This window comes from Panthera onca, chromosome D2 (assembly GCF_046562875.1).
Source record: "Panthera onca isolate mPanOnc1 chromosome D2, mPanOnc1 haplotype 2, whole genome shotgun sequence".
Classification (NCBI taxonomy): domain Eukaryota; kingdom Metazoa; phylum Chordata; class Mammalia; order Carnivora; family Felidae; genus Panthera; species Panthera onca.
In genome coordinates, this window is record NC_138349.1 from 6,487,951 (window position 1) to 6,504,144 (window position 16,194).

Genomic DNA, 16,194 nt, shown 5'->3' on the forward strand with positions numbered 1-16,194 from the left:
GAATCTGAGTAAGGCCAGAAACCATAGGGCTTGAGAGATGCGAATGTCATTTGTGGAAAATTAAACTCACAAGTGTACGACAGGATCCCGGAAGCAGTCATTTTCGGCTAAGTTACACTGGGATAAGAAACCACCCGTCAGTTTCAGTGACTTACCCCAAGGATTATTGCTTACTCATGGGTCACATCCGTCTCTGCACCAGCTCTGCTCTCCTTGGGGCCCTGGGCTGATGGTGCAGCCTCCCTCTGAGTCACAGCTGGTCTCCTGGCAGAAGAGAGACGTGGGGAATCTTTAAACTTCTGCTCAGAGGGGCAGGAGCCATTTCCATTAACATCTCATTGACCAAAGTCACCCCATTATGTGGCCAAGGCTTCTGTGAGGAAGATGGGACGATGTTGCCAAGGTTTTGTCAGTAAGAAGGGATGTGTACTCTTGCCCCAGAGGGGCCTTGTGACTATGATCTACAGCAGACTGAGAAACGAAATGGAGATGAATTTCAACACCGATCCTGGGGGCGAAACGCGGGGGCCTTGGAGAGTTGTGACTCTGTGCTCTGATTTTTGAGAGAGATTTAAAAAGTTAATCCAGGGGCGCCTGGGTGGCTTTATCGGTTGAGCGTCTGACCCTTGATTTTGGCTCAAGTCATGATCCCGGGGTCTTGGGATCAAGCCCCTCATCAGGCTCTGCACTGAGCATGAAGCCTGTGTGAGATTCTCCCCCTCCCTCTCTCCCTCTCTCTCTCTCCCTCCACCCCCCCCCCCCAGCTCATGATTTCTCTAAAAAATAAAAAGTTAACCTGGCAAATTTAAAGGAATGTGCTTTTGTACAAAAGGTAAAACACCGATGAAGTACGTAAGGAGAGGGACGATCTATGACCCACGAATCCAATTCCTGAGGTGGATATTCTAGAAACTGTGTGGAATAAAGCTGAGCATTGCCAACATCAAGAAAATCGTGCTTTTTCTCTGTGCCCTTCCCCCCAGAGCTTTAGAGCTTTAATTACCTTTTCATCGGTGTTTCCTTACAGAGAAAATTCCACTCCTGGGCAGACCTTCGTAGCTGGCCTTCTCACAGGGCTGAGTTAACCCGCTTGTCCCCGGAGCCACAAAACGCACGTGGTCTGCTAGCCCACTTGGCCCGCTTCGCGTGTGTGTCTGCCACGTTCAAGCTCCCGCGCACGCGTGCCTAAGCTCCCAACCAGCACACCTACCTCTGGTTCATTGCTACTGGCCTCCCAACCGCGTGAGCGGCATCAAAAACCCTTCTGCTGCTCTGAAGGCGGAATGTAAGACGCTTCTCTTTGGCAGAGGCGTCACTGTGCCAGCAGGCTGGGCCTTTCGTTGTCAGGGCCGAAGTATATGCAAACACATTCTCAGACAGGTCTGTTCTAAAACAGACTGACCCTCCACCAAACACCTCGAATAGAGTGGAATCGGAGTCTTGAAATATGGATTTTGTGCTTTGATGTGAGGCCAACAGCTAAGGAGAAAGCTTTGCACGTGGCCTCCTGGGCTTTCGGGAGGAGCTGTCCCTCCAGGAGGGAACACCAGCCTGACCACGCAGCCTGGAAGGCCCGGAGTCGGGAGGGGAGGTCATAATTGAAAACACATGAGGGGAAGAATTTCCACAAGGTCCCGGAGCGGCTCAGAGGACAGCCGGGGGGGGGGGGGCAGAAGCGGAAAGTGGGAGATCCATGTATGTTTGTGCAGCTCCAGTGCATAAATATTTTGTTTCGTGTCTCACTCCAAAAGGCCCAAGTGCAAGAAAACATCCCCATGCCGGAGACGCCCAGTGAGGACACCACAGGCCCGCGTGCGTAGGTAAAAAGATGTATTTCAAAGTGGGAAACAGTTGTACGTTACAAAAGTCACGGTGAACCTTCAACGAAAATAAATAATCAAATAAAAAAAAAATCAAACCAGTCAAAGAAATAAAATCAAATAGTCAAACGTGGGACGTTGTTTCCCCGGGGCTGTCGGGCTAAGTGGGGCCCGGCTCAGCAGACAGAGGGCTTCTTCGCCATTTGTTTTCTTTTCCTTTCTTCTAATAAGGAGACCACGTTCTAGAGAAACAAAAACAGATGAAGGTAATCCAAGGGTCCGGGTTTTTTTATGTTAAAAGTACCACAAAATTAGCCTTGAAAATCACCAAGAGCATCCCAACCTGTCTGTCAAAAACTCTGGCCATTTCTAGGACACCTTTGCCGAACTGAAAGCGAAAACAACAAAGATTATACGTATGCATGTGTGTGTGTGTGTATACGTATATACGTGTACATATATACGTATATATATACACATGTGCACGTATATACATATGTATATACGTATATAGGTATATATGCGTATATATGTATATATTTCTCCTCCAGGGAAAGCCTTTAAAGATGGAGTTATTTACCTCATTTTTTACACTTGCGTCTGCCCCTTTGTCAAGAAGTAACTGGACTAGCTCCTCGTGATTATTCAACACGGCCACCTGAGAGAGACAAAAGTCAGCGGGGTGTGAGAGAGGCCGCCCTCCCTGCGGAGGACGCGGCCGGCCGTCAGCGTGGACCCCGTGCAGGCGGGCCCGGAAAATCGGCCGGCCGCTTTCTCCGGAAGCAGAGCCAGCCGGGGCCACCGCGGCTTTGCGGCGAAGCTGAGCGCCAGGGACACGGAAGCAGAGTCTGCCTTTCTCCCCACGAAGATGACACGAGAGAGAAACGCCAGGCGGGACCAGCACAGAAAGTAGCACGTCCTTTGCTTTAACAGATCTGTTGGGACCCTGCAAAGGCCCAGGGGGCTGGGGCTGGTAATCCTTAAGGAAAGAGTTGTAGGAAGACAGCAAAACTACTGTAGTGACCTTGTCATGCCTTCACTACGGGCCGGTGGGGAATACATACAGGCAGCCAAGGCCCAGGGCTCGCGCACGGCCGAATTCACAAGAATTGGCTAATTACAGAAGCGGCTCTCCTCCCAATGGCGCACACAAAGCCGGGCTGTTTTCTGAAGGGTGGCCTACCATTAGAGGGGTCTTCCCGTCTTTATCCTTCGTGTTCACGTCCGCTCCCGCTTCGATCAGCAGAGAGGCCACCCTCTGGTTTCCTGAGACCGCAGACACCCTCATGAGCGGGGTCCATCCCAAGCCCGTGTCCGCAGCGTCTACCTTTATGCCAGAGGAAGAGCTGCCCTGAGTCCAGTCTCTTTTCCCTAAAGGTATTCATCAGAAACTTACAAAGGAATGGTGACTGACCCAACCCCCCCACCCCCCCCCAAGTTGGAGAGCTGGAGAGGACTGAGACACGGGGAGGAGCAAGGGGACCGTGCCCACAGAACGCACACTCACACGCAGTGAGGTGCTGTGTTCAGGCACCTGTACAGGGTGCGGGGAGGCCCCGGGACCTCCCACTGGTATCTTCGTCTACATTTCGTCCAAATGGTTGAAAGACGGAATAGAAAAAATGAAGCACCCTTGGGGCGCCTGGGTGGCTCAGTCGGTTAAGCGTCAGACTTTTTGGCTCAGGTCATGATCTCACCGTGAGTTCGAGTCCCACACGGACCTCTGTGCGGACAGCTCCGAGCCTGGAGCCTGCTTCGGATTCTGTGTCTCCTTCTCTCTCTGCCCCTCCCCCAGCCTCTCCCCCCCCCCCCTCAAAAATAAACATTAAAAAAAAAATGTGTGTGTGTGTGTGTGTGTGTGCACAGACACGCACAAACACCCCTAATTGTGTTACGGAAGGATTACACAAAGATGTTAGTAAAACACTAGAATGGAATAACATAACCAGAAACTGCCAGTAAGTCCTGGGACCGCTGAAGGTTATTTGTATGTATGAGATTATCCTCTGCAACATCATTAGGATTTGCACCTCTTTTTCATGCAAATAACAAATAACCTTGGAGCAACAGACTCCATTATGTTTAAATAATAAAATAATCGCCTTGTTTTACATCGTGCTTTATGCGGTCTTCCGGTGAACGTTGACCCACATTTTCTCGTTTGGTTCTGAGGGTGAACTAGGGGTAGGTGCTTTTATTGATGCTTTACAAATGATGAAACCAAATCTCCGAGAAGTCAAACGCCTTTCCCGAGGTCACATGGCTCATTAAATGCGGAGATGGTTCCCCACACAAGTCAGCCGCTGTTGGTATAAAATCATCATATTCCAGAAGGGTGGCCCCAATGCCCTGCTTGGCTCCCAGATCCCTCCTAAAGCCAAGTCACTCAAACAATGGGTGACCCCTCTGCCAAAAACAAGGAGGCACTCATGTTGACATCATCTACCCGCCCCCCGCCAGCCACGTAGAGATCTTCAGTGGACACATTCATGTAACTCCAACGCTAAGGAAAGAAAATTTACCCCCAATAAGTGTGCTCGTATCTGAAGCCCAGAAAGCCTATGCTTCCAAAACTACAGTATTTAAAGGATCATGGTGGAGACACACCCTTCTTTCAGCAAAGGTCAACCTCCATTTTTAACTACAGACTTTTACTGGGACCAAAGCATGAGCAGAGTTCATCATAAACCAAACGAGGAGACTGAGGTTCTCACTACCACACAAGGCGGGTGGGGCCCGGCCCTGCCACCGAGGCCCACAGGCTAATCCTTCCGACCTCTTGTGCAGCTTTCTAAAACAAAGATAACAAGAAACGTAATAAAAAGGAATTACCTTAACGACTGAAGTTTTTCCTTCAAGGGGCCCCTTCCTCAGGCCGCTGAAGGCATCAGCAGGGGCCAGTGAGACCCCACAATTAGGCCTGGGCTTCCCTCAAACACGCTTCAGGGACAAGCTAGAACAAATCCGCCCACATCTTCCAAGAGACATGACTTTTCCCAGTTTGGGTTTATTTTCCAGGTCAACGGTTTCAGTTCTCAGTGCTCTCTGCCATCTGGCAATCTCAGTGAGGATAGCATTTTGTTTGCCATGATTCCTTACTTCCGGGCCTTGAAATTTTTATTTAACTTCTTTCCAGTCTTGCGCTAAAGTTCTCAAAGTTATCAGCCATCACCATGATTGAGCTAATCCTTCTTCTTGACCTTCAAACAGCTGCAGAAGTCCAAACAATGCCGATCCTATTTGCTAAACCAAATTTGTACTTTCTGATAACATGAAAATACCAGAAGGATACCCACCCGCCCGCTTCAAGGTAAAGGCCCTAGGAGCTGAAATGCTCTGTTTGTGACATGATCCCTTTGCTCTTTGGAAGGGTTTTGTGATGAAGAATCTTTAAAGCAACCCAAGAATAAAGACAGTCTAATTCCAAGGGCAACAAAGAGCCCTATGGCTGTGAGGGTTCTTGACATCCTGTGTGTACGGCACCTAAGAGAGTCTCCGGTACGTGGCAGGTGCTCAGTAAAGTTTTGCTGACAGACCGAGCGAACAGATAATGACTGGATGAACAAAGGAACAACCAAAATGGAAGCATGGTCAGGTCCAGCTCTGGATTCATCAGTTGTTTTGTTTTGTTTTGTTTTTTCCTACACAAGACAAACCTCCATGACAATCTGAGGCTTCACTATCCTATCAATTCTACGGTGATCTCTCTTCCCAAGGCTTCCGGAACCTTCTCACTGAGAAGTCGGAGAACTTTCTGCAGCATTTCTAAGTTGAACTAATCAAGGGCATCCACATAAGACTCTGCTTCCCCTCAACCCCGTGGAACAGAGTTTCAAGGTCTTAAGGACACAGGTGTAGTTGACAAGGAAGATCCCGTACCTCACAGCCATCTTTTATCATCCACTCGATCACGTTGCAGTGGCCTCCATCCACGGCCCAGTGCAGAGCCGTACAGCCTCCTAGGTCTCTGGTCTCCCAAGAAGCGCCGTGTCTTCGGAGATATTTCACCACATCCAGGTGTCCCGCATAGCACGCAAGCATCAGACTGCAACAGATAGAAGAAGCAGCATTAGCTGTAAGTGCAGTTGCCCGAAGGTTATTCATGTGAAATGTTGTGTCCATCAGCTGATGAATGGATAAATAAAAGGTGGCAGATCTGTGCAACGGAATATTGTTTGTGCCTAAAGAAGGAAAATAACTGATGTAAGTGCCACGATACAAAAAGGCCTTCAGACGTTGCACTAAAGAAGTTGGACACAAAAGGCATATTTTATGATTCCATTTACGTGAAATGCCCAGAACAGGCAAACCCACAGGGATAGAACCGGAACATTAGCTGTTTCCAGGGGCTGGGGGAGAAGAAGTGGGGAGGGACTGCCAAGGAGTAGAGGGCTTCTTTCTGGGCTGATGGACAATGTTCTGGAATTATACAGTGGCAGGGGTTGCACAACTTTGTTAATACATTAAGTGCCAAATTTTAAAGGAGTGTGTGAATTATATTGCAATTACAAAAAAATAAAGTATCACTGTAACTGAGTAAGACATTGGATTTAAAAATATCCATGAGTCCATGAAGATATTCAAAAAAAATAGAGGGGAGAAAATAACTCCTTTGACATTATTGAAGATGGCTATTTGGCCAATTCCATACTCTAAATATTGGTATTTAAAGAAAATAATTAAACATTTAGTCTGCCTTTGTAGAATGAAATGTAGACTATCCTCAGTTGATGAGGGAAAGCCCTTTTTCATAGAAGCCTGCCAGCTAATCAACATGGAAGGAATTACAGAATTAGGAAGTCACATTTTTGCAACTCCAAATTAATTAATTGATTTGGGCAAGGACCATCAGTGGATGGCAAAATTATTGGGTAAAAGGTTAAGGGAGCACAGGACACTCACGCCATGCCGAATGATCAGCCCGTCGATAATTTGCTGATTTCAGTGGGAAACCACATTTTTACAAAGAAGAGGTTTAGTCATTACACTCGAACCAAATGAGCAAACCCAGAATCACCAACTGCGGGCCAACATGCCTTCCTGATGGATAGTCACAACACTAGCTCTGAAAGTTAACCTGCACCTCATCAAGCCTTTAAACCTAATTTTAACTTCATTGGCAATAAAGGGACAAATGAACAAGGTGAATGCTGCCTCCACACATAGGAGACAACTAGGCAACTCAAGAACAGAGAGCATTCTATAGGATAACTGGTCAAAATGTCATTGCTAGGAGAAAAATAAAATATTTAAACCAGAAAAAACATGGACGGAGGACCAGTCTAGAATAAAAGAGATTAAGCAGATAGGACAACCAGATGTCATGTATGAGCCTTAGTTGGATCATGGTCTTGCCCCATAGCCCCCTCCCCAATAAAGCCATGGTGACCTTTCGGAGGGCAAGTGAGGAGACCTGAATAAGTGACGGGAGCATCAGCGATGTCGAGGAATTCGTGTGAAGTGTCTTAGGTTATGCAGGTCGACGGCCTGGTTTTTAGGCAACTGAAACATTGAGGGGTAGAGGGTTATGGTGCCTACCAGCCTCGAAATAGTTAAAAGCTACTAAAAGCGTAGACAGAGAAGCAAATACGGCTAAGATTCAACAACTGCCAAACCCAGGTGGTGAGTATGTAGAAATTCACTCGCACTGTTCTTGCAACTTCGCTAAATGTTTGAACTTTTCAAAATAAAGAGTTGAGCGGGGGTTGGGGGGGAGGAAGGTCTTCCCAAGAGGGCAGTTCTACAAAGTCTCTGAGTGATAAAGACAACGTCCAGCTCTGAGACCCAAGCCTAGGCTGGGCTGGAACCAGACGTCCACACTTCTGTATCCTGATGCAGGCCTTCACTTCTTGGAGACTCCCGGAAGAGAGCCAGCTGGCCCTTGACCTGCCCAAGGCGCGCGGTGCTTGCTGAGTACGGAGACCGCCAATGCTTCATGCAGCTGTTTCGGGCTCCCTTTAGATGCATTGCTTTCCACAGAGAGTGCATCAACTTACACTTTGGTCAACTGCATCCGAGTAACACGAGCCCATTTAATTCACCTACACCAGCACTACTAACATTTGTTTAATGTTTTATTTTTTGAGAGACAGAGAGAGAGAGAGCACACGTGTGCACATAAGCGGCGGAGGGGCAGTGAGAGGGGGGACAGAGGATCCAAAGCAGGCTCTGCACGGACAGGCTGACGGCAGTGAGCCCCATGTGGGGCGCGAACCCACGGACCACGAGATCATGACCTGAGCTGAGGCCTGACCTCAACCGACTGAGCCACCCAGGCGCCCCTACTATCATTTTTTAATTAACAACATGACAATACGCTTGTAATTTTTATTACTAGCAGTTCTGCATGTTAGCTTTTTAATTTTTTCTGCTATGAATTGTCGTTTTGTGTAAACTGTTCTTTTCTACTATGTATCTTTGGGGGGGGGGGCTTGTATGTGGATCTTCTCTGGATTAAAGATGCCAGTCATTTCTCTATAATGTATTTGCAAATCTTTCCCCCAGACTATCCTTAACTTTGTAATTAAGCTTTTTTTAAATGTGTTAGGTGCTTTTAATCTTCTCCTTAGGGACTTATATCTATGATTCTGCCTTTCCCATTGCAAGATCAGATAGATATATACTGTGTTTTCTATGGTTCTGTTTTTTACATTTAATTCTTTTTTAATTATTTTTTTAATGTTTATTCATTTTTGAGAGAGAGAGAAAGAGAGGGAGACAGAGTGCAAGCAGGGGAGGGGCAGAGAGAAGGAGACACAGAATCCAAAGCAGGTTCCAGGCTCTGAGGTGTCAGCACAAAGCCCGATGCGGGGCTCGAATCCATGAACGGTGAGATCATGACCTGAGCCAAAGTCGGACACTTAACCAACTGAGCCACCCAGGTGCCCTTTACATTTAATTCTTAATTCATCTGGAATTTATTTGGGTGCATGGCTATATAAGTCCAGAATTTAATTTTTCTTCAAATAGCTTTTTCTAACATGTTCCTCATTAGGCTGTGTTGCCCCCATCATCATAAACTTCTTACATCCATGGGGACCTATTTCTATTTCACACTATAGATCTTTGTTTCCAATTATTTATGCCAGGATCACACTACATTAATTACTATAACTTTATAAGGCATTTTAATAACTGTCCAAAGTCTTTCCACACTTCTCTCCAACAAAGCTAATAGCTGTTGTCGTCCCTTCGTTCTTCCAGGTGAATCACAAAACCATTTTGATGGGCTCCCAAGAATAATTCCTTGTGAGGCTATACTGGGTCAATATATTATTAATCTGGGAAAAACTGAAAATTTTACAGGATTCAGTCTTGCCATTCTAGCGTATGGAATATGTCCCTGTTTTTTAAACTTTTAGATCTCTCAGTACTTTTTATAGGCTTTGAATACAAATTTCTCACTTTCCTTAGATACTTTTATTCTATTTTGCTTCCCTCATTATATTTATTAACTGGTTATTGCTGTTATTTAAGACGATTTCTTCCTTTATCTCGTAGCTGGCCCCTTTACCGAACCTCCTTATCAAGTTCAAGTATTTGAAAGCTGATTCTCTTGGGGACTGCAAGGAAGGTGCAGGACTCTTACTCCATTTCATATCTCGCCAGACTGATCGGTGTTCCAGAATACTGATCACGAAATAACATACAACGTGCAGTTACCAGATGCCAAAGAACCGTTCTATGCATTTCATATATTGACTTGTTAAGGGCTCACAATTCTCGAAGTACTTCTGTTACCCTTATCTTGTAGATGGGGAAATTGAGGTCAGAGAGGTTAAGTAACCTGCTCAACGTCCTCCGCCCCGAACATAGAGGAATCTGGATTTGACATCAAGCTATCTGGCTCTCACCCACTCTCGTGGGCTTCACTACTAATTTTTAAAAGGAATCTGTCAACACTGAGAAGGATACCAGCTGACCGTCTTCCACGATACACAACTTGGTGTGATGGAATCAAAGGATTCACTTCATCAGCAGAGGCAGGTCCTCTCATGTACCAGACGCTGTGACAGGACTGAAAGCATCCTGCACTTTAATTTTTTTTTTTTTTTAACGCTTATTTATTTTTGAGACAGAGAGAGACAGAGCATGAACGGGGGAGGGGCAGAGAGAGAGGGAGACACAGAACCGGAAGCAGGCTCCAGGCTCCGAGCCATCAGCCCAGAGCCCGACACGGGGCTCGAACTCACGGACCGCGAGATCGTGACCTGAGCTGAAGTCGGACGCTTAACCGACTGCGCCATCCAGGCGCCCCAGCATCCTGCACTTTAAAGACGAAGATACTCTAACTACTAACGGGGCCGAGTTGCACCAAATTTTTGTTTTGTGTCTACACATACACAGGTTTTCACCTTTGGTCTACTAACAGGAAGCATTATATTAAGAAATTTCCTAATCTAGACCTCCTTACCCTCCTGCATGATCCTCTGAGTTGGGATGGAAGAGACATCAATACCTATGTACATATCAACACATGAGCAGCTTTCTTTGTATCAGACTTTAGCAGTCAGGTTATCCTCTGTAACCTTCCAACTTCCTCTCTGCTCTGGAAAAGTTCAAAGTCATCGGTACCTAAAATCTGAGCAAGCTTATGGGTAGAACCATCAAGCCACAGAACCTGTGCTGGAGGTAATCCTTTAATAATTTTCTCATGTCTTCCATGGGTATTGGTTGTTGCAGATTTTCTGCGCCTTGGGTTGGTTTTGGTCATGTAAATTTTCTCAGAAAAGGTATCATCGAAAAGATAGATAGGGTTGGTTTTGGTCATGTAAATTTTCTCAGAAAAGGTATCATCGAAAAGATAGATAGGGTTGGTTTTGGTCATGTAAATTTTCTCAGAAAAGACATCATCGAAAAGATTGAAAAAGAAAATTTTCAAATCTACTAACATAGACACAAGTGCACCATTTTCTTTTTACATGGAGATTTCCTCTATCGCCGCTATTATGGACCCTTCCAAAATTCTATTTATTCTTCTTAAATTTCCAAAAGATCTTCTAACGATGGCTATGTACCATTTCAAAATTCTAATTTTTCTTAGATTTGTAATAAATTGGTCCATTTTCTTGTGTAGCTTTTTTTATGCAGTAGCTTGCGTTTTTTTGCTCTTACGTTATTCAATGATCTTTCTATTTTCTTTTTTTTTAACTTTATTTTTTAGAGAGAAAGCACAAGCAGGGGAGGGGCAGAGAGAGAGACACAGAGAAAGAGAGAGAGGGAGAGGGAGAGAAAGAGGGAGAGGGAGAGAGGGAGAGAGGGAGAGAGGGAGAGAGGGAGAGAGGGAGGGAGGGAGAGAGGGAGGGAGGGAGAGAGGGAGGGAGGGAGAGAGGGAGAGAGGGAGGGAGGGAGGGAGGGAGGGAGGGAGGGAGGGAGAGAGAGAGAGAGAGAGAGAGAGAGAGAGAGAGAGAGAGAATCTTAAGCAGGCTCCACACTCAACGCAGAGCCCGATGCAGGGCTCAACCTCATGAGCCTGGGATCACGACCTGAGCCGAAACCAAGAATCAGACAGACGCTCAAGTGACTGAGCCACCCAGGTGCCCCAAACAATCCTTCAGTTTTCTAATCAACTTCTCCTTTTCTTTCCTCTTTCCTACCTCTCAAGGTCCGTATTTTCTTTAAGTTGGTATTATTCTTTTTCAAACTTCTTGAGTTGAAGGCTTAATTCCAAATTAACCCAAAGGTTACTCAGAAAACTTTTTAAATTTTTAAGGGATTGTTTTAAGCATCCCTTAAAATCCATTACTGTGTGTGTTCATAGCCTGTAGTGGGTTAGGCTTTCTGAGCTCAGGAATTGCTATTTTTCCCTTGTGGCCCACCAAAGGTGACCAGTGTTTTGTAGCCACCCTTAGACACTAGTCTGTAGGGCACACACCTTTGAGCTGCACTCTGATGTGACTCTAAGCTCCTTGAGCAAAGCCCTTGCGTTTTCCATGCCGTTCTACCCAACAAATACTGGTTGCTTAGAATTAATCAGTTAATTAAACCTAATCGCTAGAACAGTGATTATTTTTAAGTCCTCGTAGAACATTCTTTTATCTCTCTAAATATAGGTTGCCAAGTTGCACGATCTTTTCGAAAACTTCTCCCACACTGCACCCCGAGCTTTTACCGCACAAAGTTCTTGGGTCGTATCTTTGACTGAGGGTACGTGCGTTATAATTTGTGGCCCATAAACACCCTGCTGAACGAAGGAGTGAGTATACACATGAACAAGCCAGCCTTTGTCATCGACATCTTTTGGTTGGGATACAGGCCTGTCAAAAGAAGCTGCATCAAATATTTGGGTTGGATCAAAAACACGCTGGGCACAAGCCTAGTCACACAAGTCGGGGGACATTTCAGGGCACGTTAGCCACCTACCTGTCCTTGCCACTCCCGTTCTTCAGATTCACATCCGTGCCATTAGAAACGAGGATTTTCACAAGCCTAAAGGAGACAAATTTGAATGTCACTAGATCCGTAGCTTTGATGGGTAGGAACCCACAACGATGCACTAACCATAAACAGCACTACATTCAAGACCCGTCTCCATACTTTCTTCTCTATCTTCAGAGGCCAGCTGGCTTCAAAGGCAGGAGGTTTTTAAACCAGAAAACTGCCCCTTCAACACCAAAAAAAGGGGGGGGGGTGTCTATCCCTCACATGAATTATTCATTGGAAACAAAGTATATCACATGAAACACATTGTACTATCAAACTAATCCACTGTCACTTTAATGACCCTTTTAAATAGATTTTCGAACGGCAGCATTCGATAAAATATAGGTCTTTTTTTTCAAAATGGGCACTTAAGTAGTTCAATATAAACATGATTGAAAAATAAGCTATTCGTATTTATGCTTCTGCGTGGGATAGAGATAATGGAGTGTGTCAGTGAAAATTATATCTTAGCAACCTATCAGGAAAGTTTGTTTTCCAGAATCAATATCCCTTCCGCTCTATTTTTTTCTAAAGAAATTCAAATTCCAATAACCAGTTTTCCTGGGACATATAAAATATATTACAAAATACAATTAAGTGGCTACCTCTCTTCCTCACCATAGGATTTATACATTTTTACATGGCCTCCTGCTTGTTGTAGAACTTCGTGATTAAGACGGCTGAGGGGCGCCTGGGTGACTCAGTTGAGCATCTGACTTCGGCTCAGGTCATGATCTCACGGTTCGTGAGTTCGAGCCCCACATCGGACTCTCTGCTGTCAGCGCAGAGCCTGCTTCGGATCCTCTGTCCCCACCTCTCTCTCTCCCTCCGTCCCTCTCTCTCTCTCTCTCACTGCCCCTCCCCCACTCGCTCACACGCATGCTCCCTCTCTCAAAAATAAACAAAAAGAAAAAACACATAAAGACATAAAAAAACACATTAAAAAAAGAAAAAAAAATAAGTTAAAAAAGGAAAAAAACACAGCTTAGTTTTTGTTCCGCCCTTACACGGCACAGTTTTGGAAAGGGAGAAGGAGTGGGGTTCCTGCATGCTCTGTTCCCTCCCCGCCCATATTCTGACCGGAGCCTTTGGGGAAAGACAAAGGTTCAACCACTCAGAGATACGAAAGGAGGAGCCCCACCTGGTATATCCTTTCTGGGCAGCGACCATCAGGGCGGTAAAGCCAAACTTATTGGGAACATCCACCTTAACGTTTCTTGGGAAAAACACGGAGAAGAGAGATTAACGTGCTTGGCATGGCTCCCCGGAGAGTCACCGCTGATGTCTCGCACGGGGCACAGGTGGCTACAATCATGCGTTTTCCCAAAAATTCCAATTTCTTCTGGGCCATTAAGTTTCTGTGGTCTTCCACTGCCCTGCCTAGTCCTTTAAAAGGATTCAAAGGCACAAGGAGAGAAAAGTGTTGTGATTTCACTTAGACTAAGCAGTCCCTTCAACTCAGAACCATGATGCCCCCAGATGGAACTCTCTGTGAGGAGGACCTCCCCCGCCTACAGCAGGGGACACGGTCTTCGGTTCAGACACTGGTCCACCACGAGCACACACTGGGGGAGACAGGCATTTCCCATCTCACCTAAGGGACACGAAACGCTGCCACTGGAGGAGGAAAGCAGAGCTCTTAAACTCTACCAGTTTAGAAGCCTTGGCTTTTTGTGGGATGCCTCTCTTCTCCAACTTAAGAGCCCTACTCGCAGATGACCTGTCTTCTCACACACTCCAAACTATTGATATTCAAAAAGAATCTAAGTCACATTGTCCCCTTTGCATTAGGAGGCAGCCTCAAACGTCCCATCGGTAGCCACTGTGTTTGCTACCTTTCTTTGAGCGTTTTACCAACGTTTGAATAAGAAACAGCTGATGTCATGATTCCTTAATTTCATCAGGAATTAGATAAATATGGGCACCTTGGGGGTGAAAGGTGCCTAAACGCGATGGCAGAGAAGCCAGAGTCAGAAATTATTTCTGGGAAAGAACACAGGACACCCAGACTTCTCATTTTCATCTTCAATTTTCATTAGATAATTATAAAATATAGGATTTACACGGGGCATAAAGGTCATCTTTATTCACTATGCTGAACTCACACTAGTCACCGGAGATCAATTTTGGAGCAATGTCGAAGGCATGGAAAATCTGGGGGAAGTAAGTGTGATTTTACGCACTTGCTGGGCATTAAAAATTAAAAAAAAAAAAATTTAAGGCAGATTTCCCTCACCCTCCTTGAAGTATTCGAACCAGCAAATCTTCATCATTCACACTGACAGCTCGATGGAAGTGCTCATTACTTATGGGTTCTCCTGAACAAAGAAGATGGAAAGCAGTCATCCAAAATCACAGAAAGAAAATTCATCCTGGCTACCTCCCCCCCCCCGCCCCCCACCCAGTGGACTGGAGTGGATGCTCACACGTTCACCCCCAAGAAGGCACTTGGCTATTCCGTTAAGGAGATCTTCGGTTTCCTATTGAACTTCTTTTACTGAAAAAGACCTTGTTTCCATAGATTAAGAACATTTAGATGGTCCTAAGGACCTGGGATAGTCTCGAGTTATAAGAGTATTACTTTGTGAGTGTGGTTTTGATATGTGAAAATAATCCTTTCAGATTTCCTAAGACTTAATACACGCCTCTTATGAGCCAAGAAAAGCCCCACTATCGTCACAATATGGTCTTGTTTGCCAAAGAGTCACTAAACTGCTTGAAGAAACAATAAAAATAAATTGCTTCGATATAGGGGCGCCTGGGTGGCTGCGTCGGTTAAGTGTCCGACTCTTGGGTTTAGCTCAGGTCGTGATCTCACGATTCGGGAGTTCAAGCCTCACGTCGGACTCTACGCTAACAGGGCAGAGCCTGCTTGGGATTCTCTCTCCCTCTCTCTCTGCCCCTCCCATGTTGGTTGTCTCTCTCTCTCTCTCTCTCTCTCAAAAATAAATTTTAAAAAATAAAACCTTTAAAAAAAATCTGCTTTAAATTGCTTTGATACTTGAAATCCTAAAGTTCAGTTCTTCCCAAGAATGTAACATTCAGGTTGGCCTGGTCTCTCCCGAGCTTCCGGGGGCAGGAAGGGCTCATTCACAGAGGGGGACCGCCGTGAGAAAGCCCGATTGTGGGGGAGAGCCTGCCAAGTGGAGAAGAGCGAGGAAGAGGGTTCTGCAAAATACTCAAGGCACAACGGGAAGTGGGGCAGAAGGGAGGGCGTCCGTCTGTGCTGGAGAACAGGAACTCCTCAGAGAGGAGAAAAGGCTTGAAGTTCAGAAATGAGCAGAGTGGGAGGAAAAAGGACCAGGTGAGGGAAGCCCATCTTTCAAGGCATTTGTTCCACGACTTGACTTGTTTCACATGGACGTCCTGATTGTGTGAACACTTACGCTTCAATGAGACACAAGGGAGGCACTCAGAACAGCACCTGGCACCTGGTTAATATCCAACACGGGTCTGTGGTCGAGCTGGTGGCATCAGGCCGTGGCGGCTGCCCTTATGCGGCACAGCCCCACCATGCTCTTCTGCCTACGCCCAGCCCCCTACACGCACTTAGCACCTGACCCAGATGGGCACCGAGTTGATAATCCCCAGTTCTGGCAGCTCAAAGGTCTCATTCATTCGTTCAACAAACGTTTATTAAGTAACTCACACGTCCGGTCTTGACACTGACCAGAGAGAACAAGACAAGCACGTTCCCCTCCCTTTAGTATCCTAAACCCTAAAACACCCACCCCCCACACTGCCCCCCAGACTGCTTCCTGGGGCCCACCCACCACCTCACCGCCCTCTCTGCAGAGGCCCCCTGCGCATTGCTGCCCGGTGGGAAGTAAAACTCCCTGCTCCTGCTCCTGCTCCTTATGGTAGAAAAACTCTGTGGGATGTCAGCTCCTGGGCACTGGAGCCACTTTCCTACCGGTTTCCTTGGAGGATTTTCGCTGGGAAACCGGGGACA

General features: G+C 46.1%; 1 protein-coding gene across 2 annotated transcripts in view; it reads right to left on the reverse strand.

The window, feature by feature from the left end:
- Nucleotides 1-1,813: 1,813 nt before the first annotated feature.
- Nucleotides 1,814-16,194, reverse strand: part of FANK1 (fibronectin type III and ankyrin repeat domains 1) — a 103,684-nt gene continuing 89,303 nt past the window's right edge. The window contains exons 4-11 of one of the 2 annotated variants that reach the window (XM_078434946.2): nt 14,479-14,560; nt 13,384-13,458; nt 12,183-12,248; nt 5,700-5,865; nt 3,004-3,147; nt 2,401-2,478; nt 2,164-2,208; nt 1,814-2,062 (exon numbers count right to left, since the gene is read on the reverse strand). In XM_078434946.2, the coding sequence (XP_078291072.1) occupies nt 1,997-2,062; nt 2,164-2,208; nt 2,401-2,478; nt 3,004-3,147; nt 5,700-5,865; nt 12,183-12,248; nt 13,384-13,458; nt 14,479-14,560 (722 nt within the window). In that variant the 3' untranslated portion in view covers nt 1,814-1,996. The remainder of the gene's footprint in view (nt 2,063-2,163; nt 2,209-2,400; nt 2,479-3,003; nt 3,148-5,699; nt 5,866-12,182; nt 12,249-13,383; nt 13,459-14,478; nt 14,561-16,194) is intronic. The other variant, XM_078434947.2, reaches the window with a different exon arrangement.